Source organism: Amphibalanus amphitrite, unplaced genomic scaffold (genome assembly GCF_019059575.1).
Source record: "Amphibalanus amphitrite isolate SeventyFive unplaced genomic scaffold, NRLGWU_Aamphi_draft 000232F_arrow, whole genome shotgun sequence".
Classification (NCBI taxonomy): Eukaryota; Metazoa; Arthropoda; class Thecostraca; order Balanomorpha; family Balanidae; genus Amphibalanus; species Amphibalanus amphitrite.
Window position 1 is genome coordinate 472,996 of NW_024881727.1, and position 27,585 is coordinate 500,580.

General features: G+C 52.4%; 3 protein-coding genes across 3 annotated transcripts in view; 2 read left to right on the forward strand and 1 right to left on the reverse strand.

Annotated features, from left to right (window-relative positions):
• Positions 1 to 50: 50 nt before the first annotated feature.
• Positions 51 to 7,322, forward strand: LOC122385803 (mitochondrial import inner membrane translocase subunit Tim10 B-like). The gene is made up of 4 exons (XM_043374337.1): positions 51 to 108; positions 370 to 413; positions 2,002 to 2,097; positions 4,704 to 7,322. The coding sequence occupies exons 2-4, from the start codon at positions 390 to 392 to the stop codon at positions 4,938 to 4,940; spliced, it is 357 nt and encodes a 118-aa protein (XP_043230272.1). The 5' UTR covers positions 51 to 108; positions 370 to 389; the 3' UTR covers positions 4,941 to 7,322.
• LOC122385825 (DNL-type zinc finger protein-like) lies at positions 5,262 to 5,750 on the forward strand. The gene is made up of 2 exons (XM_043374401.1): positions 5,262 to 5,276; positions 5,418 to 5,750. Exons 1-2 carry the CDS (start codon positions 5,262 to 5,264, stop codon positions 5,748 to 5,750), a joined length of 348 nt encoding a protein of 115 aa, XP_043230336.1.
• A 6,002-nt stretch (positions 7,323 to 13,324) lies between the features above and the next one.
• The window catches only part of LOC122385802 (serine/threonine-protein kinase PLK1-like), an 88,638-nt gene continuing 74,377 nt past the window's right edge, over positions 13,325 to 27,585 (reverse strand). The window contains exons 5-10 of the mRNA XM_043374336.1: positions 24,030 to 24,125; positions 17,617 to 18,091; positions 16,304 to 16,454; positions 15,650 to 15,809; positions 14,961 to 15,219; positions 13,325 to 14,600 (exon numbers count right to left, since the gene is read on the reverse strand). Coding sequence (XP_043230271.1) covers positions 14,385 to 14,600; positions 14,961 to 15,219; positions 15,650 to 15,809; positions 16,304 to 16,454; positions 17,617 to 18,091; positions 24,030 to 24,125 — 1,357 coding nt within the window. The 3' untranslated portion in view covers positions 13,325 to 14,384. The remainder of the gene's footprint in view (positions 14,601 to 14,960; positions 15,220 to 15,649; positions 15,810 to 16,303; positions 16,455 to 17,616; positions 18,092 to 24,029; positions 24,126 to 27,585) is intronic.

Consider the following 27,585-nt stretch of genomic DNA (forward strand, 5'->3'; position numbering starts at 1 on the left):
CAAATTTTGGTGCCGAGTCAAGGTCAAATGTCACGTGACATTTGGCCGACAGTTGCCTCTTATAATATAGGCCGCACAATTTTTTAAGGGCAACCTGCCTGAGAAAATGTGATTTTATTATTATGCTTTTCTTGCTACAATTATATGTATCATTATAATAACTTTTTATTCACCGATATTTCAGTATTTGTTCCTGATTTTTCAACGTCTTATGTAGGACATATTGATATAGCCTGACAGTCAGATCACGTACTGTGATTGGGACTTTTGATAGGTATTTGACATAATGAATTGAATTCTTCGGTTGATACTTATTTATATCTATTCATTTTGGATTGTCAGCTGTCCACGGATATTTTTTCTATCTAGGTGCTCTTCATCGACCCACAATGGATACTCAAAGTATTAGAAATGTAAGCTACTGTGAAAATCTTAATCCTAGCTATTTCGGTATCCGTAAAGCTGTAATATCCCAGACTGGAAAAAATACATCCTATGCCGAATATGTCAGGCGTAGTAGCGGGATTGTGCTGAAAATTTCAGCGCACATCTGGCGTAACTTTGCATGTGCCGAATTCAGCCCATGGTGGTGGCTGAATTTTTCGGCACGGGGCAACTATAATTAATTGGCGAAAGATGGTCACCGAATTTAGTCTGCACGCTGGTCAATCTAGCAGCATATTCGCTTTGCAGGCGGCTCTGGAGAGGTTTCAGGACAAGACGTCCCCGCCCCGATCATCCGTTCTTGAACTGGCAAGTTGCCCTGAGTACTTAGTGGAGGAGCGGCCACCTAGGTGAGGCATCAACCCTCGGTGTGGAGATAAGCATGGAAGACCTTGTTGAACATCGCGGAGCGTCAGTTAGTAGGTAATAGTGCAGTGGGTCCCTGCTACTGCGATATCCAGGGGATTGAGAGCGCGGACGACCTGGCAAAACAAGCGGCTGCCCTGCCCTCAACTGCCCGCTCGCTGATCAGGGCGGTTCATTGCGCGGCCTCGCATCGATGGCGCGACAACTGTTCATATTCAAGCCGCTCTTCGGGAGCACGCCGTCGCTCCCTATCCCCGGAGAGGACCGAGAGGACGCCGTTTCGGTGCACCAGCTGAGGGCGGGCCACTGGGCCCGCTCGCTCCAGTACCTGCACCGAATCGGCTGTCTCCACTCCGCGGCGTGCCAGCAGTGCCCAGACAAGCGGTGCCTCGCGGCGCTCTGCGCCGTGTGCCGAGAAGAGGCTGATGGGCAGGAGCGAGCATGTGCTGCTCCGGTGCCCGGCTCTCGCTGGCCCCCGCCAGCCTCGAACACACCGCTCCGCTGATTTTTGTGACCCGGGACCTTTCCGGCCTTGTTTCACGGCATGACGCTAGTGCGCTAAGCTTATTGAGGTATTGGGTTTCCGTGGAAATAGAAAAAAAACTTATTCAGACGCTCAAACATGGGAGAGCGTCCAAGGCCCCGGGACACTCTGTCTGGCTGGTATAGCCTTGATCTGTAGGTGTGCACACTGCACATGTGCTTTATATAAAAGTGGCTAAGTTTGGCACAAATCGGCACCCAGTTTTCGGCGCAAATCATGCAAAAATTTCAGCGCAAAATCGCTTGCTCTGAATTTCGGCGCTAGAGGGTCTCACGGGCGTCCGGCGTAGCGTAGGATGCATGTTTTCCAGTCTGGGGTATTGCCTATTTCATGCTGTGTTATGTTGTTGATGTACCTATTGGGATGGGGTATGCTGATGTTGATGGGTTGGTACCATTGTGTAAAAGATGGTCAAACCAAAATGCATGCAGACATAGGCACTGGCAGATCCAGGCCTGCCATCTGTTCTGAGGCAGATGGTCTCCTCCTAGCATTGCCAAAATTGATAAATAAATTTTTATAGGATTAAAGAAAACCTGACAACTTTTATAATAATGAACATGTTTTGGTACTTGTATGATGGTGGCTTGAATGCCTTTATTTAATCGATTGATGATTTAAATGACGTTTTTCTTTCTTTCTGCCAGTTGCGGGATTTTCTGCAGATGTACAACCGCATCTCGGAGACGTGCTTCACCCAGTGTATCAGCAGCCTGCTTGAGAGGGATGTTCAGAGTGATGAGGTAAGCCTTGGTTGAGAAATTCACCTTTGTTTCATAGGGATGGAGAGACATGGGTTATCTTTATGACGGTGACTCACAACACAGTAAATATATGAAAGCGATGATGGGCTGAATGGCGAGCATTGATAAATCGTATTGGCACAGGATGACAAATGATCAGGAAAGATGATGTTTAAGAAAGATGACTTAAGTTTAAGGTGGTAGGTAGTAGGTACTAGGCTATAACCTTGGCTCATTTTAACTGATGCGTCTGATTCAGTGCTGGAAATGAGGCCGCTTTCTGGTCCCGGCGTTTTATTCTCCGGGTGAGTTCGCCCCGTCTAGCCATGTACTCGTTGTCCATGGTCTAGCGCTTAGCCTTTCGGGACCCTCTCAGAGCCGCGGTTGTTTTCGCCGCTCGGCCCATTCGAGATGCAAAGTTGATAGTCGCACGAAGTTTATTTGGGGCCTCTGAATATACGACTTCGAAATTAATCGATTCTACAAAACCTTTTACTTTCATCTATATGCATACATTTAACAGTAACTCCAGACTAGACTGGTTTGGCTGGCCCTAAATAAGCTTCGTGTGACTATTAACTTTGCATCTCGACTAGGGCGAGCGGCGAAAACAACCACGACCCTGAGTGGGTCCCGAAAGGCTAAACGCTGGACGGGATTAACCTGCGAGGAGAATAAAACGCCGGGACCAGAAAGCGGCCTCATTTCCAGCACTGGTCTGATTACTGCATACCCAATTTTAGGGTCCTAAATCATAAGTTGAGCTTCCCAGGGCAGGTCAATGACCCAAAAGTGGGGAAAATTGGGGACCTGTAAGAACTTTGTGTTATAGTGAGGTTGTAATGTTTTTTGGGGGGAGGGGGTGCTGAAATTCATGTTTTGATCACTGATGATTCTGTCTTGCATTTAGGCTATGTCGGACCAGGTCAGCCGTCAGGTCAACCAGTATGCATCCTGCCGGCTATCCATAGTAGGTGTTAACTGTTAACCACCGCTGACAGCTTCGTAACATGTTACGAAGGCACCCTAACTACTTCGTAAATGCTCAAATGGCTACTAAATTCGAAATCGCTCCAAAAACTAGCCTAGAAACATGTAAAACTCGAAAAAGTGAACCAAGGTCATCAAAGGTCAGTGACCTGACCTGACGTCTCAACAAGGGTACTGACCTGACCTTCACGTGACATTGACTTCCACCTTAATGCATAGGACCAATATCATTTCACATGTTTGAAGGCTTAAAACTACATAAAAAGACCACAAACGCGCGGATAATGTGAGCCGACATACACCGAATCGCGATTCCGGCCAAACATAGTCTCGGGAAAAGGGGTCACAGTTTAAAGGTATTTGGGTCAGGGTCATGAAATTTTCAGGGTATTTGTACAATTTATCAAGTCGAGGGCACCGAAAGTTTCGTCGCGATCGGCCGCTTTTCGCGCGAGTTATTCGCGAAAAACCGATTGGGCGTCCGCTTCACCCCCCCCCCCCCCACCTGTAAGTGCGAGGTTTGTCATTCCTCGGTCAGGGGGCTATCTACCATTTAAAGGAAATAGTTCACTTTCACGAAATTATTTTTTTTGCAACGGATTTATGATTTTTTATGTTCAAAATAATCAGCAAAGAAAATAAAACCTTTTTATAACAAAAGATTATTTTCTATATTTTGATATAGGAAGAACTTTTCAGTTTCTGTAAGGCACACGCGATCCAGTATGAAAAGAGCATGGGTCCCGAAAATTCTTCAGAAACAGAGAAATTATCGCAGCCACCGGCATTTGGGCGATCTGCTCGATCTGATAATGTTCCCCTGAATGTCCTAATTGATCAGTACGAGAATTTCTCTAGAGTTCTCGTAGATAATTTCTCTACTTTCTGAAGAATTTTCGGGACCCATGCTCTTTTCATACTGGATGGAAATATATGCAAGGCACACATCCTCAACGCAAGACACCTTTTTCGGGACGAGAAATAGAATATCTTTGCCTAGGGTGATCGTTGGGCTGTAAAAGCTCCTGATTTATGCTCGTCTCAGCCCAAGCTACGGAACTGCTATTCCAGTTCAAAACCCATGTTAAAAAGTGAACTATTTCCTTTAAGTGATCGTAAGAAATTGTTTCTCACTCATTAGATAGCTCCTCTCCATGGAACTATTTAGTAATAAGTAAAAGGCGAAATGTTCATTTGTGTTAAAGGGAAACCTGAGTTATGTAAATAACAGAAATTTTGGGCTGTGAGTGTGCATCGCGCCCTCGATGTTCTTGATTGTAGTTATATCCCCTACATAGACTCTTATTGTTTATTGTTCCGCTTAGCTTAGAAATCTACGGAGCATTTGTTTTCGGTAAAACACACCTTGAAAGCCATTCATTTCACATTTTATATTTTCCAGAGATTGCAAAATGCCAATAAACCATTAACTATTTGAGACAAAAAATTTACTCCATTTATCGCGTGCAGATAGCGCTTGAACCTTTTCGATCACCAGGTCCAGCACACAATCGGCTTGTCAATTGTCCACTGCTATTGTGAAATACCGGCGTCGCTATCATTGCTTGTGAGCATGTCATTCCCAGGTCGCCTGATGGCCGTGTTTCTCCTTTCAGGTCGCATGTGTACAGCGCTGCGCGGATAAACACATCAACAGCAACCAGAAGATAATGCAGGTGTTTATGGAGGTGCAGCCCCAGGTGGTGGCGAAGCGGATGGAGAAGATGGAACAGCAGATGGCTGAGACGCAGGCGGCGGAGGCGGCGGATGTTCAGCCACAGGCGGCGGAGGCGACGGAGGCTCAGCCACAGGCGGCAGTGGAGGCGGCGCAGGCTGAGGCGGTCGCTCAGTGAACGGAGATCACTGCTTGGTTAGGTACACAAGAGCGAACTTGGTGAACATACCAAACGTGCGTGCCAACTTGAGTGAACAGTGAAAGTGCTGCGCTCTACGTGCTACAGAACAGTGCTACGGTACATTGATACGAACAGTGCTACGGTACATTGATACGAACAGTGCTACGGTACATTGATACGAACAGTGCTACGGTACATTGATACGAACAGTGCTACGGTGCATTGATGCGGACATTGCTACGGACATTGCTACGGTACAGTGCTACGGAACAGTGCTACGGTACAGTGCTACAGAGCAGTGTTGCGGAACGTTCTGTGATGTTGCTACGTATCGTGAGAGCCGCAGCACCCGCCGCCGGCAGGCTGGTCGCCTCTCGCGCCGCCGTCGTCTCGAGACTTCCTCGCTGCGTGACACCATCTCTCTCCCTCTCCCCGCGTGTCCGCCTCTGTCACTCTGCCCCCGCGCCGACTCAGCCCTTGACAAAGGTTCAGCCCCGGCTGGCGCTGGCCTTCACATGCAAGGTGTGCAACACTCGCGTGCAGAAGCTGATCTCGCGGCTATCATACGAACGCGGTGTGGTCATCGTCGAGTGTGACGGCTGCCGCAACCGACACCTCATCGCCGACCATCTCGGCTGGTTTAAACACATCCAGGGCCGGACGGTGGAAGAGATCCTGGCACAGAAGGGTGAAAAAGTGACGCGGGTGGCGTTCGAACAGGGTGCGTTCGAAGTGGTACCGCCTCAGGAGAGTGATATGGACGCAACTGTCGTGCCGCCCGCTCCGGCGTCGGAGACTGAGAGGTAGCACCGTCGGACTAGTGGCGGCATCTGTGTGAGGCGAAGGTGGCGCTGCGCTCGCGTGGGTAGTAGTGTGTTGTCTGGTGCGATATTCGGCCGTCCGCTAGCGACCTCTACGATAGACGTTAGTCGTTGAACGTCAAGGGCGAGTAGTGGTTAAAATTGTGGTGCTGAGGGGACACTTTTGTAACATCAGCTCTCTTGAGGAAACTACAGGCCGGCTCTCTATCACAGCTCAACACGAACTTGTATAAATTCGCGAGTTCGGCGCTCGTCTGTCCTAAAGACTGAGCTGACGCCTCTGCCGCTCGCGATGCCCTCCTGTCTGCTGATTCTGGTCGGCCTCCCGGGTAGCGGTAAAACCACGTTAGCCCGTAAACTCCAGCTCGCACTCTCCGGACAGTACCGCGTCGTTCACGTCGAGTACGACGCTGTCGTCGATCTTTCCGAGCAGGCTCGTCTTCAGGCCGCCGCCGCCGCGGGGGAGGGAGACGAAGGCTGGCGAAATGCCAGGAGGGAGCTAGAACGCGCTGTGGAAGAGGTGATCACTAGCGGGGACGTACCTGAGTTCATCAACGGTGCCAATATGAAAGACAATGGAACTGATGGCGTCACTGAAGAATCCACTGAGGCTGAACGTCCAACCGTCTTCATTATCGATGACAACATGTATCTACGAAGCATGCGGTATCGCTACTTCCAGCTGGCTCGCAGACATCAGCTAGGGTATGCTGTCGTCCTGTTTGATGTGCCAATGGCGGAGTGTCTTCGGCGGAACGCTGCCCGGGATCGACCAGTGCCTGATGTCGTCATTGAGGCGATGGCAGAGAAGTTGGAGCGACCTGACCCGGCCCGACTCTGGGAGGCAAGGTATGTGGTATTGGCTGGAGCTGTGACGACGGAGGGAGCGTCTGTGGATCGGGAGGTGGAGAGAGTGACTGAGGAAGTGGAAAGAGTGGAGGGTACATTTGAGACAGTGGGGGAATCAGGGATGCTGGATGGCACAAAACAGTCTGAAGAACCATTGAATGTACAAGCGGGTGACTCCACTAGCATAAGCCCACTACCGAACGACCCCGTCTCGATCGTAACGGAGCTGATATCATTCGCTCTCGCCTCTCCCGTCGCTCCTCTAGTTGACAACAGTCTGGAGGTTGAGGCATCCCGCCTCATCTGCTCCACGTCCCAGCTACATCAGCTCGACCGGCAACTGCGGCGACTGGTGGGAGAACATGCCGCCGGCTGCGGCGTCCGAGCGCGAGCGGCCAACCTGGCGCGACAGAAACTGATGCGTCGGGTTCGTGCCGGTGAGGTGGGCCTGGCAGTGGAGCCGGGAGAGGAAGGGAGATTTGCAGAGGCCGCGAGGATGTTGTTTGAGGCAGAGCTGGCGGCAGGGACAGAGTAAAGAGCTGGAGAGAGTGGACTCGCCATGGGCTGTGGTCTGGTGTAACTGTTGGGGTATTAGAGCGAGTGTGCGTTGTTGTGTGTTGACTGTTGACTGACATTGTCGTGCTTATAGGACGGGTCAGTATTGTACTATTTTGTTGAGTGTTTTGTATGAATACACATGCAGGCCTAATGATTAGTGTGTACTGAGCAATGAACTTATTGCATATTGCAGTCGTATGATCCGACACAATGCCTGCGTAGCATCGTGATTTGCGCGAATTCGTTACTCTAGTCTAACTTTATACGGCTTCTAGAACATCTAACAGCTCTGTGGTGTCAGGTGTGAACAATGCTCGCTACATGTCTCACCTTTTTACATACAGTGACACGGACGCTAAAACTCGACGGTCTATAAAGCACCACGCTTGTTAAAGGCATCCATCGAGGCATGAAGTGTTCGGCACGTCTCGACAATTACCGACATGGTTCGACAGGAAACGTGATTGAATGATATCTCCTCGCATCACGACGGCGACAGTCCAGTCCGCCGTGGACTCGGGACCGTGGAGGCATGCTACCGATGGCGGTGATAACAATTTATGTTCATAAATGAAGCGGATGTTCTTAACATTTAGTTCCAATGTTTCATATTACTCGGATACTTGAGAAAACGAAGCGATGGGGATGTAGGAATGGATTAGGGTGTTGCGATGAAGAGGGTTTGCCGACTACGTGCATGAGTTATCATATCTTTACCTCAGGCAGGCATTTTTTGACGCTGTTAGTCCATTAGACCGAATTCATCAGGAAGTAACTGAACGCGATGGTATCTCTTTGTCTCGGAAGATTCGTTTTGAGACGTCCTTTTGTTCACACTGATGGACTGGTTTATCCATCAACAGAAGGTGTAAAAACTGAAGGACACATATTGTGATAGCATCTACCACATACGGGAATGATTTAAAATGATACACCTGACAAAAAGCAGGACGTGCTCAGGCGTATTTCATCATGTGGGAACTTAAAACGCTCAGAAGTCACCGATTAGATAGAAGAGAATGTCGCTATGTTCGCTGGGGCTGTCGACTGCTCCTTTATCACTCCTGCAGGAAATCGAATGACACCGTGACAAAGGCGCTGGCACCTACAGGGTGGGGCAGCATAATCGGGAAAAAATATCGGACGAATTCATCTGGTCGTGTATTTAAAGATACAGCTCCAAGGACCGTTCTAGCAGCATAGCACCACTCTGTCACCCTTTCCCTACAAGTCACTCGATGTGATCGCCCTCCGCGTCGATGACCCTCTCTAGGCGCCTCCGGAAGCACGCGCACGCACGTGCAACCTCCTGCTTGTCCATTCCTCTCATTACTGCTGCAATCTTACGCCGAAGAGTGTCTCTGCTGGTGGCAGGGTGTTCGTTGACCTTCGATTCAACAACGCTCCACATATAATAATCCATCGGATTTAAATCGGGAGAGTTGGGGGGCCAGAAGTCTTTGGTCCACACCAACTGGAGGTGCCTTACACACCATTCTTGCGTCCTCCTTGCAGTATGAGCAGGGGCCGAGTCCTGCTGAAACACGTATGGTGAACCTTCTGTGACCCTTTCTATCCACGGCTTGACGTGAGTCTCTAGAGCGCGGATGTACACATCCGAGGTAACCATTTCTCCAGGTTCAAAGAAGAAGGGGGGCATCACGTGCCCCATGCTCGAGATCGCTCCTAGAACCATCACCCCAGTGGGATGTTTGCTACGCATGACCACAGGCACCTTGTCGATGTCATCCCCTATGTATCTGTCATTCCTTCTGTTGGTCTTCTGATCAGTGGTAAAAAGTTTTTCGTCACTGAAGATCCGAATCTTGTCCTTTGCATTCTTCTTCAATGAGTTCAAAAGCTTCTTTCCGAGACCCACGCGTTTACTCTTCATTTCCTCATTTAGGAATTGTTTCACGCGAAGTACGTAGGACTTCAGGCCTAAGTCCTCATGCACAATCCTTCTCAGTGTCCTTGATGAGACGTTGACCTGCTGGGCGATCTTTCTCATTGATTTGTAGGGGTTCAATGAGATGATCTTCTTGACCCTCCTGATGAGAGCGGACTTTCTCTTCCTTCCCGGACCGGTCCGGGTTTTCCTGCCCGCCAACGCATAGCTGAGCTGACCTGGCCCATCGCCACCGCCACCATTCAGCTCCAGATGTCTGAGTTTGGCAGCATGACGTTTTCTGATGGCGTACACAGTGCTCTTGGGTATGTTTAAGAACGTTGAAATCTCCAGAGGGGTGCGGCGCGCGCAGAGGGCTGCGAGCACTGCCGACCTTTTTTGTTGCTCATTTCCACGAGGTGTCATGCTCATGGGCCCAGTCATGTCACACGACGCACAACTCTTGGGCGATTCATTATGTTGACCTAAGTTATCATAAAAGTATCGTGCATCCACGTGACAAGGGCCTAAAAAGCGTTCCCGATTATGCTGCCCCACCCTGTATGTATACGTGTTTTCGCATCGCATTGCCATGCGTCTATCTTCCGGGTTCGCGCCCTGCAAAACCACCAGTCGAATGCGTCTCCTCACGTGCATTGCTTCCGTGACCTATTAAACTCCCCACCGCGTCCCATTCCAGCCGATTAATGTCTCGTTCCGCGCCCCTCGAATCACCTCATGTGTCATTCTGTAATCCCTTTTAGCCGCAGCATGTGGGCCCAGCTGCCAGTACCGTGTGCAGCTGCCACACTGGGTCACTGACCTCTTGGTGTCACCAACTGTGCGCACGTGCACTGATCCGTCCGTGACGGGGCGCAGGCACGTCTCGCTCAGCCGAGTGGGGCTCTGTGGGCCGCTGACATGTCGATCACAGTCTCGAGCTCGGGTGGTGCGTTCACCACCCCCGGTTTTTGCGGGCCGATTTCGACAGATGGCAATCAGTCGGTTTATAGTCCGAGATGGAAGTCAACACTGACGGCTCTGGTTGGGATGTTTGAAAGGGCTAATGGATGGATCGGGTGCTAAGTGACCTAGACAGGTAAACAGCCCTTTCGTCAACACATCGCCAACTTTTTTGGGTGAGAGAGGGTCTCTCGTCTCCATATGCAAGTGGACGTTTGCCGGGTCAGCATCACTTATTTATTAGATGTGTTCGCTATCGATCACGTGGATTCAGTCACTCACAAAATGACGATATGGACGAATTCCTCTTCCGCCTGCTTCATTCAACCTTGATTCTATTCATCAATCCGATCCCTTGGATCAAAAGCTTACCGTCCTTATGTCAAACATCATCGGGAACTCCTAATGCGCTCACTCAAGCTGTCTTACGCAAGTGACGAATGAACCCGACGGTTAGTCAGGCCGCGACGAAGACCGTGCTGGAATCTGGTTGAAGATTTCTGATACGCGGAAGTATGGAGCTTGTAACGCAAAGGACTATCGCATTCACATGTTCAATGTGGGTGATCTAAAATACCTATTGTGCCTGCTCACTTTGCACGTACAATAAAATTTACGTGCAAACGGCTTGCCTTACCTAAGGCTATACGATACGGTATGCCAAACTATAAGTAAAGTAATCTTGTGCCAGGGTTGTGGAATGGCATGTAACACAATAGGTATGCGTAACATTAGCGTCGCCACGGGGGGGGGGGCAAGCGGGGCAGCTTGCCCCCCCAACCTCGGACCGGGCACCCCCTGAGATCGATACAGATCCGATGAGATTTTGGAGTCGGGAAAAAATGGGGGTATCTTTCTGAGAATGCCTGTGAGGTCAGACTCGTTCAAGCCAGAGTCGGAGTCGCAGTCGCCAACATCGTCAAAACACCGACTCCAGACTCGGAAGTGTCAATACTGTGATTCATTTCATGTTCCTCGTTGGTTTTTTATTACATTTTATAGCTGATTTTCATAAGCTTTGAAGTGCTGATACAAAATTTGCGTTCAAAGCGTGACACTGAATCTTCGGGCCTTTCTCAACTCTCGTCACATGTCTGCGACAGACTCAAGTACCGTTCAAGTGCCACAGGGCTCATGACTGCTTGCTTTTCACACAGGCTCCGAAGGAGCTCCACTGAGCTCTAAGAAGCCTTCAGAGGGCCCAAACCGGCCTCTGAGAGTCCCACTGGTGTTCATATTCTCTGAGGGCCCATACAGGAATGTTTGAGGACCTTACACATGCGTAGACCTCTGAAGGGCCACACGGATCTTTGAGGATACTTTTAAATATTTCTGAGAACCTTAGGCCTCTGATAGCTCAGCCGAGCTTTTGAGGCGACAGATTTTGCTGAGCCTAAGCCTGCAGTTTAGGGGTCACGACTCGGGTGTGCCTCTGAGGGTCCCAGCACATGTTTCTTATGTCCCTATGTAGGGTCCTTAGGGATTCGACACAGACCTCCAGGGTTCACACTGCTATTTGAGGGCTCCCTGCTCACCCTGGGCCTGGTCTCTTAGCGCCCGCCGCCGGCGCCGCCCATGGCTTCTGAGGGTCCCACCTTGGGCTCGGAAAGCCCTAAAGCACCACATATGTACACGTAACTATTTGGGGTGACCAGCGCCGATTTTCAGGATCCTAAGCAGGCTTCTGAGAGCCCACACTGACCCTGAGTGGCCTAAAATGGCCTGGAAGTCCCAAGCCTATCGCTAAAGGATCCCTTGCTGCTATGCCGTGCGAAATTTTGGTTCCGTTAAACGTCTTTTCTTCGCGTTTGCAGCGCTTCCCTACACACGAAAAACGAGAAACTTTTTGTTCACACTACACCTCCTCTCACTGGAGCAAAGATGAATTACTTCCGATTCACACTTCCGACATTCACTCTCCGCTGAAAGCCCTACTTAGCTTCAATCGGCGGCTGGGATAAGCCCTATGCATTTTACGTAGAACCTCTGCATGCATGCGTGAATGAAAGTTTCAGCAAGGTGATTCGTTTAAGCTGAGCGTTTAACCTTTTTATGATCATGAGCGACGAGCGTCTGCACAGGGGCTCTCCAGAGTGCGTCGGCAAGCGCAGCCATTGTGATTCTACCGGTCGTTTTTTGTTCAAAAATTTAAAAAAATTAAATTTTCTGTAAAAAAATGGCAAGTCATAGCTACAAGGAAAACCTTGTCACCATCGTATTCCTCGCACCATTGCGCGTTGAATGATATGTAAAATGAATGAGTAACGACTGGAGGAAGGCAAGATTTAACACAAAAGTTGATTTTGCCCCCCCCCAACCGAAAATCTCTGGCGACGCCTATGATGCGTAAGCATTAGTGTTGAACGTCTTAGCCTCTTTCAGTGATTCAGTCAGTCTAGTCGATCGTTTGGCCCACCTAAAGATAAGATTAAGAAGATATATCCGTGATGGACAAGGCCACTCAGAGACTCAGCCCAGTTCAAGCGCTCTTGTCGCCCACCGTCCACTATCGAAGCTTCATACATTGAAAGCTCAGTGAATGGCTGCAGCAGGTTATCTGTTGAGATAGTATTCTTGGTAAATCGGTCTTCCACCGCGCGCCTTATCAGAATAGCCGTACCTAATAAATGCTCCTGATAATGATAATGACTCTTTTGTGCCCTGATGATAATAATGACATCTGTATCGCGTCTGTGTTTCATCTGTAAGTGCAAAACGACATTGTGCCACGAATGTCAGCGAGATTCGATTTATCCTGGCTGGCTTGACTTCCGGTCGTTGAAACGTTGAGTTCCGGTCGTTGAAACAAAGAGTGCTGACTGATGTCAGCCAGCACTCTTTGCTACTTACTTTCTGTGATCGCGTCTGGTGTATGTGTATGTATGCTGGGAGGGGATTGTATGTGTGTAGGGGAGGGCAGTGCGGGTTGAATGCCTGAGGGGGTGGGATGGGAAATTTTATTGCGACTGCAGCCTTAATGTGGGCCTCGGCCTGTGGTTGTTATGAAATAAATAAACAAATAAACGTTAAGGTTTCATCACTGCTCCTCTACCGCGATCAGTTAAGCAGTACGGGCTAGATCGGTAATGAGCATCGTTTGCGTGCCGTGCCAGCTCACCCTTGTGAACGCCGAACGGCTATGTGGTGCCACTCGTCGTTTCCAAGCGCTAGCACTCACAGTTCCCTTTTTACTCGCGTCCTGCCTTAAAATTATACAGCCGTGTTCGTCAATGTCATTTCCCCTTCAGTCACCCTCACCACCCGCCTTCTCGTCCCTGCATCCCTTCCCATCAGAAGCCAAATCTGAGGTTCAATTTATTTACCGATTATACAGTGATGAATAAGCACTCAGCGGCGAATCGATAACAACGGACGCACATGTGGCTATGAAAGACAGCTCGGCAGCAGGTCTATCCCGCGAGCCTGTGGCAGTTTGACGATCTGGGTTGGACAGCAGCCGCGCCGCCGATTTGATTGGTTAATGCCCGCGCATGCGCAGTACTGTACAGCTCGTCGGCGGCGGCTCGAGAGAGACCAACATCGTGTCTTTATGGCCGGTGAGAAACACTGTTACTGGGGGGCGAAAGGAACGCCAACTGGGGGCGATTCGTCCCGAAAGACAGCCAGGCGGCAGTTGGTGCACTGTTTTTCAAACACAACACTGGTCGATTTCCGCACCGTGGCAGAGGCCACTGGCACACACGAACCTACAAAAGGAGTATAAGGATCTGGGCTAGAAAAAGGCTACCATAACTTCGGTAAAAGAACAGTAATGTCTCGCGAAAACCAAACGACGCGCTTCGCTTCGTTGCTCGCGAATGTAACACAGACCGGCATAAATTCAAACTAAATATCACTCCGACGACGAAGAACAAACAACTGGATCACCACCGTATGAGCTTTGCGAGCTCTCACTCCGGGCGGAGTGGGACTCGGCTGAGGGGTCCCACCGGCGCCCCACCCTCCCATTGACGGGGCGGGGCGCCGCGATGGTCCCTGGGTCCATGGCAGCTCAGATCGCACCACAACACACATACACACACACGCACAGGGCACCGCGCGCGACCCCAATGACTACACACTGCCATTCTGACGCACCCGAGCCCTGTGTGACGCCCGTTTGAGCTATGTCTACCGCGGCGCGACGTCCGGCTGGGCTATACGGCGCAGCCAGCGCCCCCGCTCCAGAGATCCTTATTCTGTCACAATGCCGCCGCGCCGGGGAACAGCCGACACATACTTGGTCTACCGTCCCCGGGGGCTTCGCACGTCTGTCTTGTGGCTGGTGCGAGTCCGCAACTAGGCGACAAGAGGGTCCATCCCGGAGGATTCCGCCCTCTGCCGCCGACCCGACCCCACTCATTACTTCTCCTTGAGGTCATGGTCGCTGAACTCCCTGAGCACGACCGTGGCGTACTCTAGACGGTCGCGGAGGGCGCGGCTGCAGCCGATTCCGCTCAGGTCGACCAGGGGGTAGGAGGCCGCCCTCCGCTCCGAGTTGATGTATGTCACCGTCAGCTCGGAAGACGGACCGGCGGCAGAGAGAATCACCTTCGTGTGGTCCTTGAAGAAGTTTATCTGCGGAAGGCGAAATAAAGTCAGTCTCGGTCAAGTGTAAACAGATACCGAGGAGAATGAATAACTCTTAGATGCGTTAGACACTTATGCAACGTATTGATTACGGTACTTTAGATGAGGTCAAGTACAGACTACTGTACGCTGTGCACGATAAACTAGGCGCATGACTCCCACATCACGTGTCAACGCGATACATTCTCCGGAAACGCAGCCCAAAATAAACAGTGCAATCACAAGCAGCATTACATTCCGATGATATAGACAAATAAACGTTACATATTAAATAAGCCTGATACCATTACCACACCGCCATTGCACACGGCCTGAACATAGATAACTCCGAACTATCGCATCACCTACCTGTAGCGTGCCGTTCGAGAGCTGCATGATGATGGCCTTGTGGGTGCGCACCCAGCGGCGCATGTGCACCTCAGGTGCCGGCGGCGGCGGCAGCTGGGCGCCGGCGGCCGTGCCTCGCGTCTCCCCGCCCTCCGTCAGGTTCTCGTCCATGTACTGGCTGAAGTAGCGGAGCAGTGTGAAGCGCTCCTGGAGCAGCGACGGCACCTGGGACGGCTCGTAGGAGCACGAGCGGCCGTGGCGGCCGACGAAATCCACCCGGCTGAGGGAGAGAGAACGAGCGATCAGTCGAGCGTGGACAGATGGGGGCGAGGTAGGGCTAAAAACGGTCACGGCGGAAACATGGTAGGTGAACAGGGCATGACGAAAACTCGGCACAAAACTGAATTAGGACAGTCTGGGAACAAGACCACGCCGTGCTATGTTGCACACCAGCTCGTGACTACGAATTCGCTTTGTCCACACTGACAGCACGCTGTTGCAGACATACAATGCAAAACAAAACAAAAAGTGACGAAACGAAACACAAAAGCATAACGTTTGCAATGTCCTAAGTGTATGAATGATACGACATAAACACGACCGAGTGCAGCCAAGCACGGGAATGCGCCTAACAATATGTCCGTTCCATTTAACGAACCACGACATACATGTATGGTGCAAAACCACCGGTAAATGTCCCAAATTCTCACCTCTTGTCTTGCAGGTACAGCACTTTGGTGGAGTCGTTGAAGAGCACGCCGACGCTGCGGTCGCTGAGCTGGAAGCCGAAGCCGTACTTGTTGCTGTAGTCGATCCACTTGGTGATGAACAGAGGCGAGTGTGGCACTGGCTCGGGATTTATGTCAGCGTCTGGGGAAGGTACAAGGGATTCGGGTCAGGGCCAGTCGCATATGCTATGCAGAAATTGTGCAGCATGCATGGCTTCTAAGCCAAGCTGTAGGACAAAGTCCAGACAGAGTGTTAAATACAGCTAAATGCAGGGCTTCAAATGTCGCGAGGGGCCATCGAATTACCTGCAAGCTAATACCCAGAAAGGTGCAAGTTCACCCACTTCCAACCACCACTCAAGAGTCAAGTTTCCATCGAAAGCTCTTTAAAATATTCTAAAAAAAAAACAAAGCCAGCATTCCTTCGTGACATCTGAAAGTGAAAATGCTCCTCAAAGAGCTCTCCATAGAGACAGCGAAGGCCATCTCTGTGCCACGGCCGAGAGAGCACACTCAACTCAGATCTCCGCTCAGTCGTGAGCGATTTCAGAGATAGCATCCACCGCCACAGAAACGTGCGGGATCGTACCGATCAGAGAGGAATATCACTGTAATGGGAACACTGGCTTCACTCACCCTCCGGGACTGACTGGAGGCACTCGGAAAGCGCTTTGTACAGGGTGGCCGACGTCCATTCCTTGGCCTTCTTCTTGTCGGACGAGGGTCGGAACACACTGGAGATCTTCTGGCGGATCGAGCCGTGGAGCGACGTCTCCTTCTCCTTCACCTGAGAGGAAGGAAACACAGAAATGTCACAAACCGTGCAATGCAACATAAATGGTTGAATACATTACAATAGAATCACGATTTAATTTTTTGAGCGAACAACTTTCACCTTTTTGGGCATTGTTGATGTTTACTGGTGTCTATTATTCACTTTTACTGGCGTCTATCGCGTCTATTACTCACAATCTCTGACGTGCACTTGCTCATAAAAAGTCACGGGTGGCACGTGCTAACGGAAAGCACGAGGCAACAACTTCATGGTACCTTTTCCTTGCTTAAGAACATGTGTTATCATCATATTGCAATCACGGAGCTGGCATCGGAAGCGACGAATCACGCGTTGAAATAAAATACATAAAACAAAAATGCAGGCATCCCAGTCTAGGTGCACTGTCGCCTTAGCACCAGATGTAATGCAAGCATGTCAAACGAATGAGTCACCTAGTCAACTAGACAAACGTTGTTGTCTTTGAACTTCTGGGCGTACCCACATATGATTAATTCGGAGGAAAACAGGCTATTACAAGGTCAAATGATCGACGATCTGATCACAACGGCTGTTTCCTAAATGAGTCACTACAGCAGCATCGTATGCCGCCGTTACCACGCTCGTCGTCCGGTTGCATGCATGCAGTTTGCAACGAGTTTAGCAGTTTTGCAGCAGATAGTATGATTCATACCGTCGAGGCGGACTTCTCTCACAAAAATGTTCGACGTCGAGCGTGCATAACTTGCATTAGAATTTAGAAATCTAACTTTCCTCACCAAAACATAACCAATACCGCACCATGTTCCACTAGCCCTCCTCATTGATGTTTGTTTGTTTGTTTGTTTGTTTTGTTGGGTTAGGCCCTTTCGGTCGACAAGACCATTGCAGAGCCGGAAGGATGATAGGATTTAGGGGGAGACATTGGCCTGGGCAGGCACCCTAGTGAGTCGCCGGGGCTGAGCCCGTCCAGAGGACAGGCCACCCAGCCCCAAGGCACTCACTGCACCCGGCTACGGGGTGCGCTCCCTCAGGAGCAGCGGTGCCGCTCCAAGGGAGCAGCCCGCATGAGATAAAGTTGCCTGTCCAGCCCGGAGGGGGTGCGGCGTGGAGGAGAAGGATTTCAGTATCCTGAGGATAGAAGCATGGAACGGTGTCCTCATTGACGACAGCTCACCTTTTCCATCAGCTTGCTATTGTCTTTGACGCTCTGTGACCGCACCAGGCGGCCAGAGGAGCCGCTGCTGCCACCAGCGCCGCGCGCCGGCGACTTGGGAGACACGAGCTTCACCTCGCTGCGGCTAGAGGGCAGGCGCATCGCGTGCAGCGGCGGCTCCACCTCTCCGACACCTATGTGCTCGAGCACCTGGGAGGCGGGTCGCACGGCGGCCGGCGGCGCCAGCTTGGGCGCGTGCGTGCAGCACGAGACGGGCAGCGTGGTCATGAGCTGGCCACTGTGGAAGAACTGGTGCTGCAGCATCTCGGCCGTGGTGGGCCGCATGCGCGGACTGGGGTGCAGCAGGCGCGCGATCAGGTCCGAGGCGGCCGGCGACAGCTGCGGCGGCAGCGTGTACTGGTTGTTGGTGATGCGTTTGTACGTCTCGTTCAGGGTCTCCGTCTCGAAGGGAGGCTGTCCTACCAGCATGGCATACCTGGGAAACAGAACACAGCACGTCAGCAATGAACGGCAAACATCCATCGCCGGCTTCGAACACGGTGTGGCAATGTTGTAGCGTGCAGCCATGGTCGAGCGGCACGAACATAGACCACCAAATAGGCAACGTTATCAGCGAGTAGCACTCGCTGACTCCAAACCAAACATATCGCAGCAGGTCAAATTAAATATAACTCGGGAAAACAATTACGAGCGCAATGAGTCAGCCCTCAGCAGTGCGGAACAATCGTGGGCGCCAGTCAGACACGTGTAGCCCGTCAAATCCACTATCAGCTCGAGCCGTGACAGGATACAGTTTGATCGCCTGACCACCTGGCCAGACTTAAAGAGTTTGGTGGTATGAGTCACTGTAAAAACGCGCTATGTAGCCACTGATGGGGGTCGAGCGATCGCGGTGGGTGTCTGCCTCTTCAAATAAACACAAACACTGCAACATCAACAGGTCGATAGCAAACATTGCCAGCCTACCCTACCCACCTCTCTAAGCTACCAAGCCGTTGGCGCAGGCACCAAACAATGTTCCCTTGAATGGACTGATTGCCGTCGATAGTGCTAGTTTTGCGCTGGGGCGCTATGGAAGACTGCAAGCCCTTCTAACGAACCAAGCAGGTCCACTAATCAGCTACATTGCCGTAGCCACCCCTAAACATCCTCCCAGAATTCGTTGACAGAATTTTTCAGCTTCTTCAGTCATGTTAGAACGAAGCCCGTGTTCGGCTTAGGTAGATATCACGTCGACAGAAGCAGTACAAGCCTTGTCCAAAACGGCACATACCAGAGACTTTATCCTCCTAATCGTTTCAAGCACATAGTCTCCTGAGCTTAATTGCTTTCATGCCACAGTCAACCGCACTCCTATCTACAGCAAATCTTAACTTAACGACGAGAGTGATGTTAGACGTCTGGGAAAACGAAAGGGATTAGTAATTCCTAAAATCCTCCCACGACGCCTAATCTTTCTATTGGAGTTCAGATATGAAATGAGCAGCAAGAACATATGCTGCGATGCCGAGCATAAAGAAAAATGTTCAGATGACAAAGTAGCGAACAACTGGAGAGTCCGTCACTTATGATAATCGGAGATAAGCTCGTTACAATAAGTAACCTCGCTTGTAAAACACAACTCGTTGAGCAACAACGGACTATTGTTCGACTGACCCAAAACAAGGGCGTTCCTGCTTTGCAACAACCGTGGCGGGGCAGCGGAAAGCGACAGCCCGGCACGGCTGGAGCGATAGTGGCGTGTTCGGCGCGGCTCGCGGTCGCACGCCCGCTGCGGTTGGCCTGCGGTCTGTTGCGAGCGGACGAGAGAGATTGCCCGTTTCACTCCGCTAATTCGGCTCAAAACAGTATTGTTGCCCCAATCGGGTTGTGCGGGTCGCATGTTCAGCGATTTCCTTTCCTGGCACCCAGCATTGGGACATCGACAGAACGAAAAAAAACACACGCCGAGCGTCGCCGTCACTGCGAGCACGCTCCGACTTGGCGCAAACACCATCGAACGCACAAACTCGACGGCAAAAAACCGCCAGCGACTCCGATAAATCGTCAAAATGGGCCATCGCCGCAATCCGTGCCGATTTCTGCGCTGGGGGTCGCACGGAGCGCCAGGGTGTCCTTCTAATCACGCCACTCGCCGGGTCGGCGGATCGGTCTGCGGCAGTAAAAAAACACCGACCAAGTGCTGTGTCATCACCGATGATTTGACGTATCAGATTACGCGAGGCTGGGGGTTCCTCCGAGAGCTTTGCGTGAGTTGACAAAAAAGATCGATGGACACTCTTCTCAAGGGGTGAGGCTGAGTGAGATCCCTACTTCCAGTTGATTTTATTGACGCTAGGATTACGTGATACTTGCAAGTGTTTCAGCGATCTACCTCTACAAAAGCCCTAGAGATAATCTCAGTCAACTGAGGTTTGATGACACCCGGTAAGAATGCAGTTAGTTAGGGAGCATTCACAAAAACCACCCGCGCCGACCGGGTCAACTTCGCACGGCTATAAAACAACCGCGCTACTATAGCGAGCATAACTTATGAGAGCCCTTCGCCGCCGAGCGCGCGGACGATCCATCGACTGAAAAGCCATCCGGGAGAGGAGAATATAAGGCGGCGGGCGGCACTGGCGGATCCAGGGGGGGGCCACGGGGGCCATGGCCCCCCCCAAAGGCCTAAAGTGGCCTGTTTGGCCCCCCCCAAAACGTAAGAAAAATTGCTAAGAAAATATACCTTGATGGAGGTTTTTAGCCACTTGGTGAAGTAAAGCTTTCCACAGCATAATATGGAAGCAATATGGTAGCAGTGAGGGTCAGTCAAAAGTTGCGCGAGTGGAGTCGACCTTCAAAAAAGACTTGTTGGCACGTGTTTATGGCGCGGTAGCTGGGAGTTGGCGGTGTTTCGCGTGGTGTGGCATCGCTGGCGGATCCGGGGGGGGGGGGGGGGGGGCACGGGAGCCTGAGGTGCCCCTGACAGACCCGTGGTGCCCTTGGTAGGTCTGTGGTGCCCCTGGACCTTGGCAGGCCTGTGGTGCCTCTGGCGGGCCTAGGGTGCCCCTGCTAGGCTGCTGATGCCCCTGGGACCTGACAGGACTGTGGTGCCCCTGACAAGCCTAAAGTGCCCCCAACAGGCCCGTGATGCCCCCGACAGGCCCAAGGTGCCCCTGCGTGATGCCGTGATGCCTGCGAGGCCGGTGGTGCCCCTGCGAGGTCGGTGGGGCCCCTGACAGGCCTGTGGAGTTATTTCTATTATCAAACTATGTTAGTAATTAGAAGTGCCTACATGATTTAGGTCATTCACTAATTATGAAGTGCCGGAGTGAATATGCACATGTCATATGCCGCGTGATTCAAAAATGCAAGAACGGCAAATTTTGAGCAGCAGCGCGGCGGCGAAGGGGGAGCGGCAGAGGAACGAAGGAAAGTGGATTTATTGATATGGAGTTAGCCTTGTATGGAGTGGAGTGAAGCAATTGTAGAAGCGTAATTGTTGAGTTCATGGCGGATTTCGTATTGAGTTGAAATCGATAAACGCTTTACTTTTATTCGATCTCTTTCTAGTACAATACAAGGCCCATGGTGCCCCTGCGAGGCCGGTGGTGCCCCTGCTAGACCGGTGGTGCCCCTGGCAGGCCTGTGGTGCCCCTGCTAGGCCGCTGGTGCCCCTGGGCCCTGACAGGACTGTGGTGCCCCTGACAGGCCCAAGGTGCCCCTGTAAGGCCTGTGGTACACCTGCTAGGCCTCTGGTGCCCCTGACAGGCCCATGGTGCCCCTGCAAGGCCGGCGGCTCCCCTGGCAGGTCTCTGGTGTCCCTGACAGACCTGGGGTGCCCCTGACAAGCCTAGCCTGTGGGGCCCCTCACAGGCCCGTGGTGCCCTTGTTAGGCCTGTGGTGCCCCTGGCGGGCTGGTAGTGCCCCTGCTAGGCCGGTGGTGCCCCTGACAGGCCTGTGGTGCCCCCGGGCACCAAGGGGGGTCATGACCCATGTGGCCCCCCTTGGATCTGCCACTGGTACATATTATATTGATTTGTAATGGCGTTATGGCTTATGCAATATGCAATTGCAGGCACTTGGTATCCCTCACTTATCCCTCATTGGGGGCTCTGGCGGGCTCCTGAGGGCCCACGTCTATCTCCGGGAGCCCTAGACAGGCTCCTTTGGGTCCTTTCAGTCCACTATAGCATAAGAGGTCTCCATGCGAGTCCTATACATCTGAGGACGTACCCTGACGTCTGAGGTACTCAACTGCAGCTCCAATGGTCTCTTACACTGGCGGATCCAGGGAGGGGGCATTTAGGGCCATGCCCCCTTCCCAGAGGCCTAAAGTGGCCCGTTTGCCCCCTCCCCCAAGCGATAATGAAGCACAGTTCAATCAGTGCCTGGCCCAGGAGCCGAGTTAGACCACCTCCCGTTTTACCACCTCCCGGCCCGCAAAGGGACCCAAGCACTGACTCGAAGCGGGTTAACTGGTCGACAAAAGCAATAGTAAGTGTTTACAAAGTAATATAAAGGCATGGGTCGGGTGGGCTACCATTTATATATTTTTATTTTTAGTTAAAAAAAATATTCATAGTGTCAGGGCTGTGACGAAAAATAAGTGGCCTAAATCCGATGAGAAAACAGGATTTGGGGGTACCCTAGGTTTGGCTCCTGCATGAGTTGGCCCCCCCCCCCCCCAAAACGCAAGTCTGGATCCGCCAGTGGCGGGCGGCGGCTTTGTCTGAGCCGCCGGCGGCTGGCTGCGCGGCCCGGCCGTCGCGCAGAGTCGGCGTCCAGCTCGCTGCAGACTCGCTGTCAGCATTATCACGAACCACCAAACAAAGCCGGACCGGATGGGTCGGGGATGGGGCTGCAGCCAGCCCGCGCGGCCATCGGTTATTACAGCTCTGCCACCTGGCCACAGACCCGGCGAGAGAAAAAAACAGCAAAACTGGCTACACACGACGGCAAGTTCAGTAATGAAGAGTCATTCGCATTAGCTATCCATCATGATATTCATCAGGAAAAATATCAAAAATGCATTAGACAAACTGGCCAAATTGCGATTTTCCCCGGACGCAGCCTCAACAAACATTTAATGGAACACCTCGCGCAGTTTCGTGACAAGTTTGCATCGTTTTTTCCTACCCGTCTGTGCCCGGCAGCCAGCACCATCAATCCCGCTCGCCGGCACAGGCCCACCGCTGCCAGCAGTTGGTTCTCACGGAGTCATTACTGACGGCCTGACGCGTACGGCAGGTCCGACGGTCACCGGCCCGGCACAGCCTCGACCTTCCGCCGGAAGTCTCACACATCCGGCCGGCGCAGCGTCTGCCGCCTTTCGCCATCGGGTGGTGTCGAGTTAAACACTGTGTTCTGGAGCTGAGGTGGGTGCGGCTCATCTCACACCTGTCCAACTCACTCTCAGTTGAACACATTCACTCTCGATCACTCTCTCGCGCGAGCTGATCGCTGGCCGCGATTCTGCAGCGATCGGAACGATCTTTGAAATGATCTCACGACCGTTTCGTCATTGCGAGTCACGGACGTCGAAGCTGCGTCGTGATGTGGACGCGATGCCAAGACAATAGCCACGGTCGTGACGGTCCCATTGTCATCACTTTCGATGTCGATGGGGTAAACCTCTAGCCCTTTATCCGAACTCTGCCACGAAACGCGCTTTGACGAGTTATCATCACGTGATGCAGGCGGAACTGCGATGCTATGTGATACCATCACTGGCATCGATTGCAGTTTGGGACTTTCACATAATTTTGCAGAGACGTCAGTATGGTTCAGCAACAAAGAAAAAATTACATGTTTCTCTTCTAGCAGCCGCTTAGAATAAAAAAGGTGCTTTTCGTTGATGACTGTTTTTGGGCGTATCACTGCATTCCCGATTACGGCTGCAGAAATTTCGTCCGCATGGCTGCGTCGATTTGCAATTGTACTTTGCACAGAGGGGATCACCTGCGAAGGTCATTTGACAGGTGACCCACAGCAGGGGATTGAGAGGTCGAATTTCATCGGATTAGTTTCTGGCATACGTGGAACGTTTCCAACAAGTGGTGGCTGTGATAGCCACAGCGCAATGATGATAGACTTCTATCAACAATGAAACAAAAAGTAGGCGCCCATCAATGTGCGTCACCCGATACCGAAGTCGTGCGCTATCAGCAGGAAATATCGCCATTCGCTGATGTCATACACAGCTATCGACCTATATCCAAAATCGGCGGTCATAACCTCACCACAATACCTACACCGCGATGCCCGCACATTTTTATCATGCCCGACATTTAAAACGTATACCAGCCAAAACCGCAGCCTCCATTCTTACATACCCGCGTGGCGCCCGATCCGTTACCTGCACGAGTCAATCCAGCCATTGATGGAGTCATTACTGAGTCACTAATCGAGTCGCTATCGAAGTCATGACTCACATGATGCAGCCCATGGCCCACGTGTCCGCCTCGTAGCCGTGGCCGAGCTTCTGCAGCACCTCCGGGGCAATGTAGTTGGGAGTGCCGCAAATGGTCCTGAAACACAGACGGATAGGTGCGTCAGACAGGCGGCAGGGCGGGAGACCGGGAGGGGGAAGGGTTGAGGGGCGTCAATGGGGGTGTCTGTGGGGACGGGGAGGGTGACGGACTGGGCAGCAAGTTTGACCGTCCTAAAACGACCACCTCTAGCGCTGACGCTGTTCTTTGATAGCTGATAAGCGTCAATGGCAGCAGCACGATTTGAGCCTGTACATGACAGGCAGACACGGGGAGCAGAAGTGTTGTGCTGCCATTTTTAGTCGGTCGATACCAACACGTATTCCAGTCAGTTGTGTAGATAGAGTCGCGAACGAGCCACGAAGGACGTCGGTTTGGCCATGACATTTTCATGACATTATTCTGGGAGACAAGTGCCTGGGCCCCTTGAAAGTGCAGCAGTTCACAAATGCTCCGCTCCATATAAAACAAACCCATTCACACAATCGCTGCATATCGACAGCCTTTAGACGGATCAACAGTCTCACTTATCGCATGCCCAACTTCCTCAAAAGAACAATTCACACTGCTACAGCAACATCGCTGCCATCAAACTTCCCTCCGCCCTCAGCGGGACAGTGTGAGCCGCCCTTTACTTCGCGCCGGTCGTTACTCGCCAAGGGGCGGTCAGACCGTTTCAGAGCGGTGACCTCAACTGCGGGGTCACTGGCCATGCCCGAGTGCACAGTGCTGCAGTGTGCACTTTACCCAGCTGTACCTGCACCACCCAGTTACGATCCGTAATGCAACGACCTCCACGCTAGACATGATTGCGGTAATTATGACGGTCTGTGCCACACAAACTAAAGCTAGTTTCACACAGACCGTCAACCACCTTCCGCCTGGCTTGTTCGCATTGCATGCCGTACAAATCAGGCCAGCGAGAGTTATTGGAAAGTTCTGAAATCGCCGTCCCATAGTTTCCCATAACCACTGCGAGACGCAAAGCTGGGCACAGCGGGAGTCCAAATACGGGAGACAGTTCGGCTTTCTGAAGACAGCTGACTTGGTAAATCGTGCGCCCCGCCCACAGACATAAACTCTGCCCAGCAGCCTCTCCTGCACCTCTCCCTCAGCAGCTCAGCCCCAGCAACCAGCAACAGGAAACCACAATCACATCCACCAGCTCAGTCGCGTCTTGTCAGGTCACAGTGGCGAGCGTGACTGGGTTGGTCTCAAGTCCTGTGCGTTCCGCGTTGGACCCAGGTCCTGTGCGTCCGAGTTAGGTCGCTCTGGAGCGTGGGGCGCGCTCAATGCAGCAGCGACGATCAATAGCCCGGGGGCACAGCGCCGAGCAGAGCGGCGTCCGAGCACTTCCGGCGCCCGAGGGCGAGAGTTGGGAGCGCCGCCGGCCAGAGTTGAGATCCGGGGCACGCACGCAGAACGCAGAGGCGCGCGTGGGGCGGGCGGGCGCTCCGATCGTAGCCAGGAAAAACGGTAGACCGGAGCCGGGTCGTTGTTAGTCCATGAGTGTTGGGTCAACACGGGCCAATCTGCTGTCAGTTGTGATGGACAGGTGGGGGAGGTAGTGACAGTCTGGACGGACAGCCCCTGGCATGGAGAGAAGACCCCCGGCCCTGCCGCCGAGCCACTGAAATCGAGCCGTTTCCTGAATACCTTCACAGAGCCAACTCAGAGGCGGAGCTCGCAGTTCTGATTATGTTGGCCTAGGCGCAGTCTAGCGGCCCTGAGATGTTTAAAACGAACACTGCACCCGGTTGGCAGCCACTGCAGAAACGCTACACACACGCACACATTGTGCGTAACTTCCGCCCAGCCGATGCAAAACGTCAATCTGTCCGTGATCTGAGGTGGATTTAACCTTGCAGCTCGCAATGCCTTTGTCTTTGAAGCGATCTATTCTCGATGCAAGTGCGTTGACCCGTGCCGCTAAGGCCGGCCTCGGCGGAACAACGCTTTTCCCTGGAGCACAATCAGCCCCTCGTTTAACCGTCCAGAAATCCCCGCTGACAGGCCGCCTTGGTTTACTCAGCCGGCGCGGCGACGAACAAAAACTCAGCGCCGATAAACGCGCCATCTGCGGGTAGTTTGCATTCATCGACAGCGGGGTGCCTATTGTCAGAAAAACGCCGCCGCTGCCGGGCCCCGTGAGATATCATAGTCGCTATCACCAGTATTGACCCACGCCGTCCTGTTGAGACTCCCTCCCTCCCAACACACGCCGGTACACATACAAACACACCCCGTGCAGGCTGGGCGGCGGGTCGGAGAGGGAGCCTCAGAGGTCTGCCTTAGGTCTGTCCTGCCGCGCAGCTCGGCAGGGCGTCCCACCTCGCCACGGCGACTGGAGCCGAGGGGAGAAGACAGGCCGCCATGCCTCGGCAGATGGATCACCGCCAGAAAGGGAAAGGAAAATAGATCAACTGATAAACGCTCGGCGTAAATACCAGCTCGGCTTGCGAAGGAGGGAGCAGCGGAGCGCGGAGGGAGCACGGAGCCAAGCAGGAGCGAGTTGAGGGCGAGTTGGCTGTGAAGTGGGAGCGAGCGGAGGCATGGGTGGAGGGTACCGCCCGCCCTGGGAGGCAGCAGCGCTGGATTTATGATCGAGACCCGCGGCGGCCGAACAGATCCAGTTACAGCGGGAACGTGGCATGGGATGAGATGGGGTGAAGGAAGGGACAGAATGAGTTAGGATGAGAGGGTATAGGGTGAGATGAGACTTGACAGTACGGCACGAAGCCCCACACGCGACCATGAGGGGAGGCGCCAGCCGCTCTAAATTCGGATCCGGCACGCTCATTATTTAATTACACTCATTAATCTGTCAGAGTGAATTATCCACTCAGTGGGTAGACCTCATACGATCTGCCAATGAGCTGGCTGGCAGAAAACCAAGCTAGCAACAGCTCCGGCGCCATGCTGGCTGCTCTTAACTCCACAGCGGCTGCTCAACACTGGCTAATCCAAACTCTTGCAAACGGCTCCAAGAAATGAGGAAACATTGAGCCCCGCCTTCCCGCACCGGGACGCCGAACCGGCGTGTCACCGTTACTCTCGTCCGGCGATGTCGCACACACCGGCCCCACGGGAAATCCATTCCAGAAAACCGTCACTGGGAACCGCAGGTCGGCGATAATCAAACACGCTCTGGAGACCGGACCGACTTGGGCGGCGAGTCGAGCGGCCCGCCACAGTCGCGCTATGCATACGGAGAGTTTCAGGAACAGCCGTGTGCCGCGGCCGCCGGCACCAAGGGAAGGTCGCTGTGCAAGACTAACGTCATCGGTGGGAGAGGCGGCGCGGCTTAGACGCCGCCCTTTGCCCTCACCGAGGAGTGGTCAACATGCCCACATTCAGTTCTTATGTGATCACTCATCGGAACAAAGAAGAGATTGTGCTCTAGCTGAGAGCTCTCAGCAGAACGCGCTGCGTTTTATCCACTCATCAATCCGCACCCAAAAAGATCTACTTTGTTTCTGTCGCAAAGACAGAAAGTTCA

Bases quoted from the DNA above. Each gene is read 5' to 3' on its own strand.
- LOC122385803 (XM_043374337.1), top strand. From the start codon at position 390: ATGGATACTCAAAGTATTAGAAAT. The intron at 414-2,001 runs GTAAGCTACTGT...TCTTTCTGCCAG, and splicing joins ATACTCAAAGTATTAGAAAT to TTGCGGGATTTTCTGCAGAT. The intron at 2,098-4,703 runs GTAAGCCTTGGT...TTCTCCTTTCAG, and splicing joins GGGATGTTCAGAGTGATGAG to GTCGCATGTGTACAGCGCTG.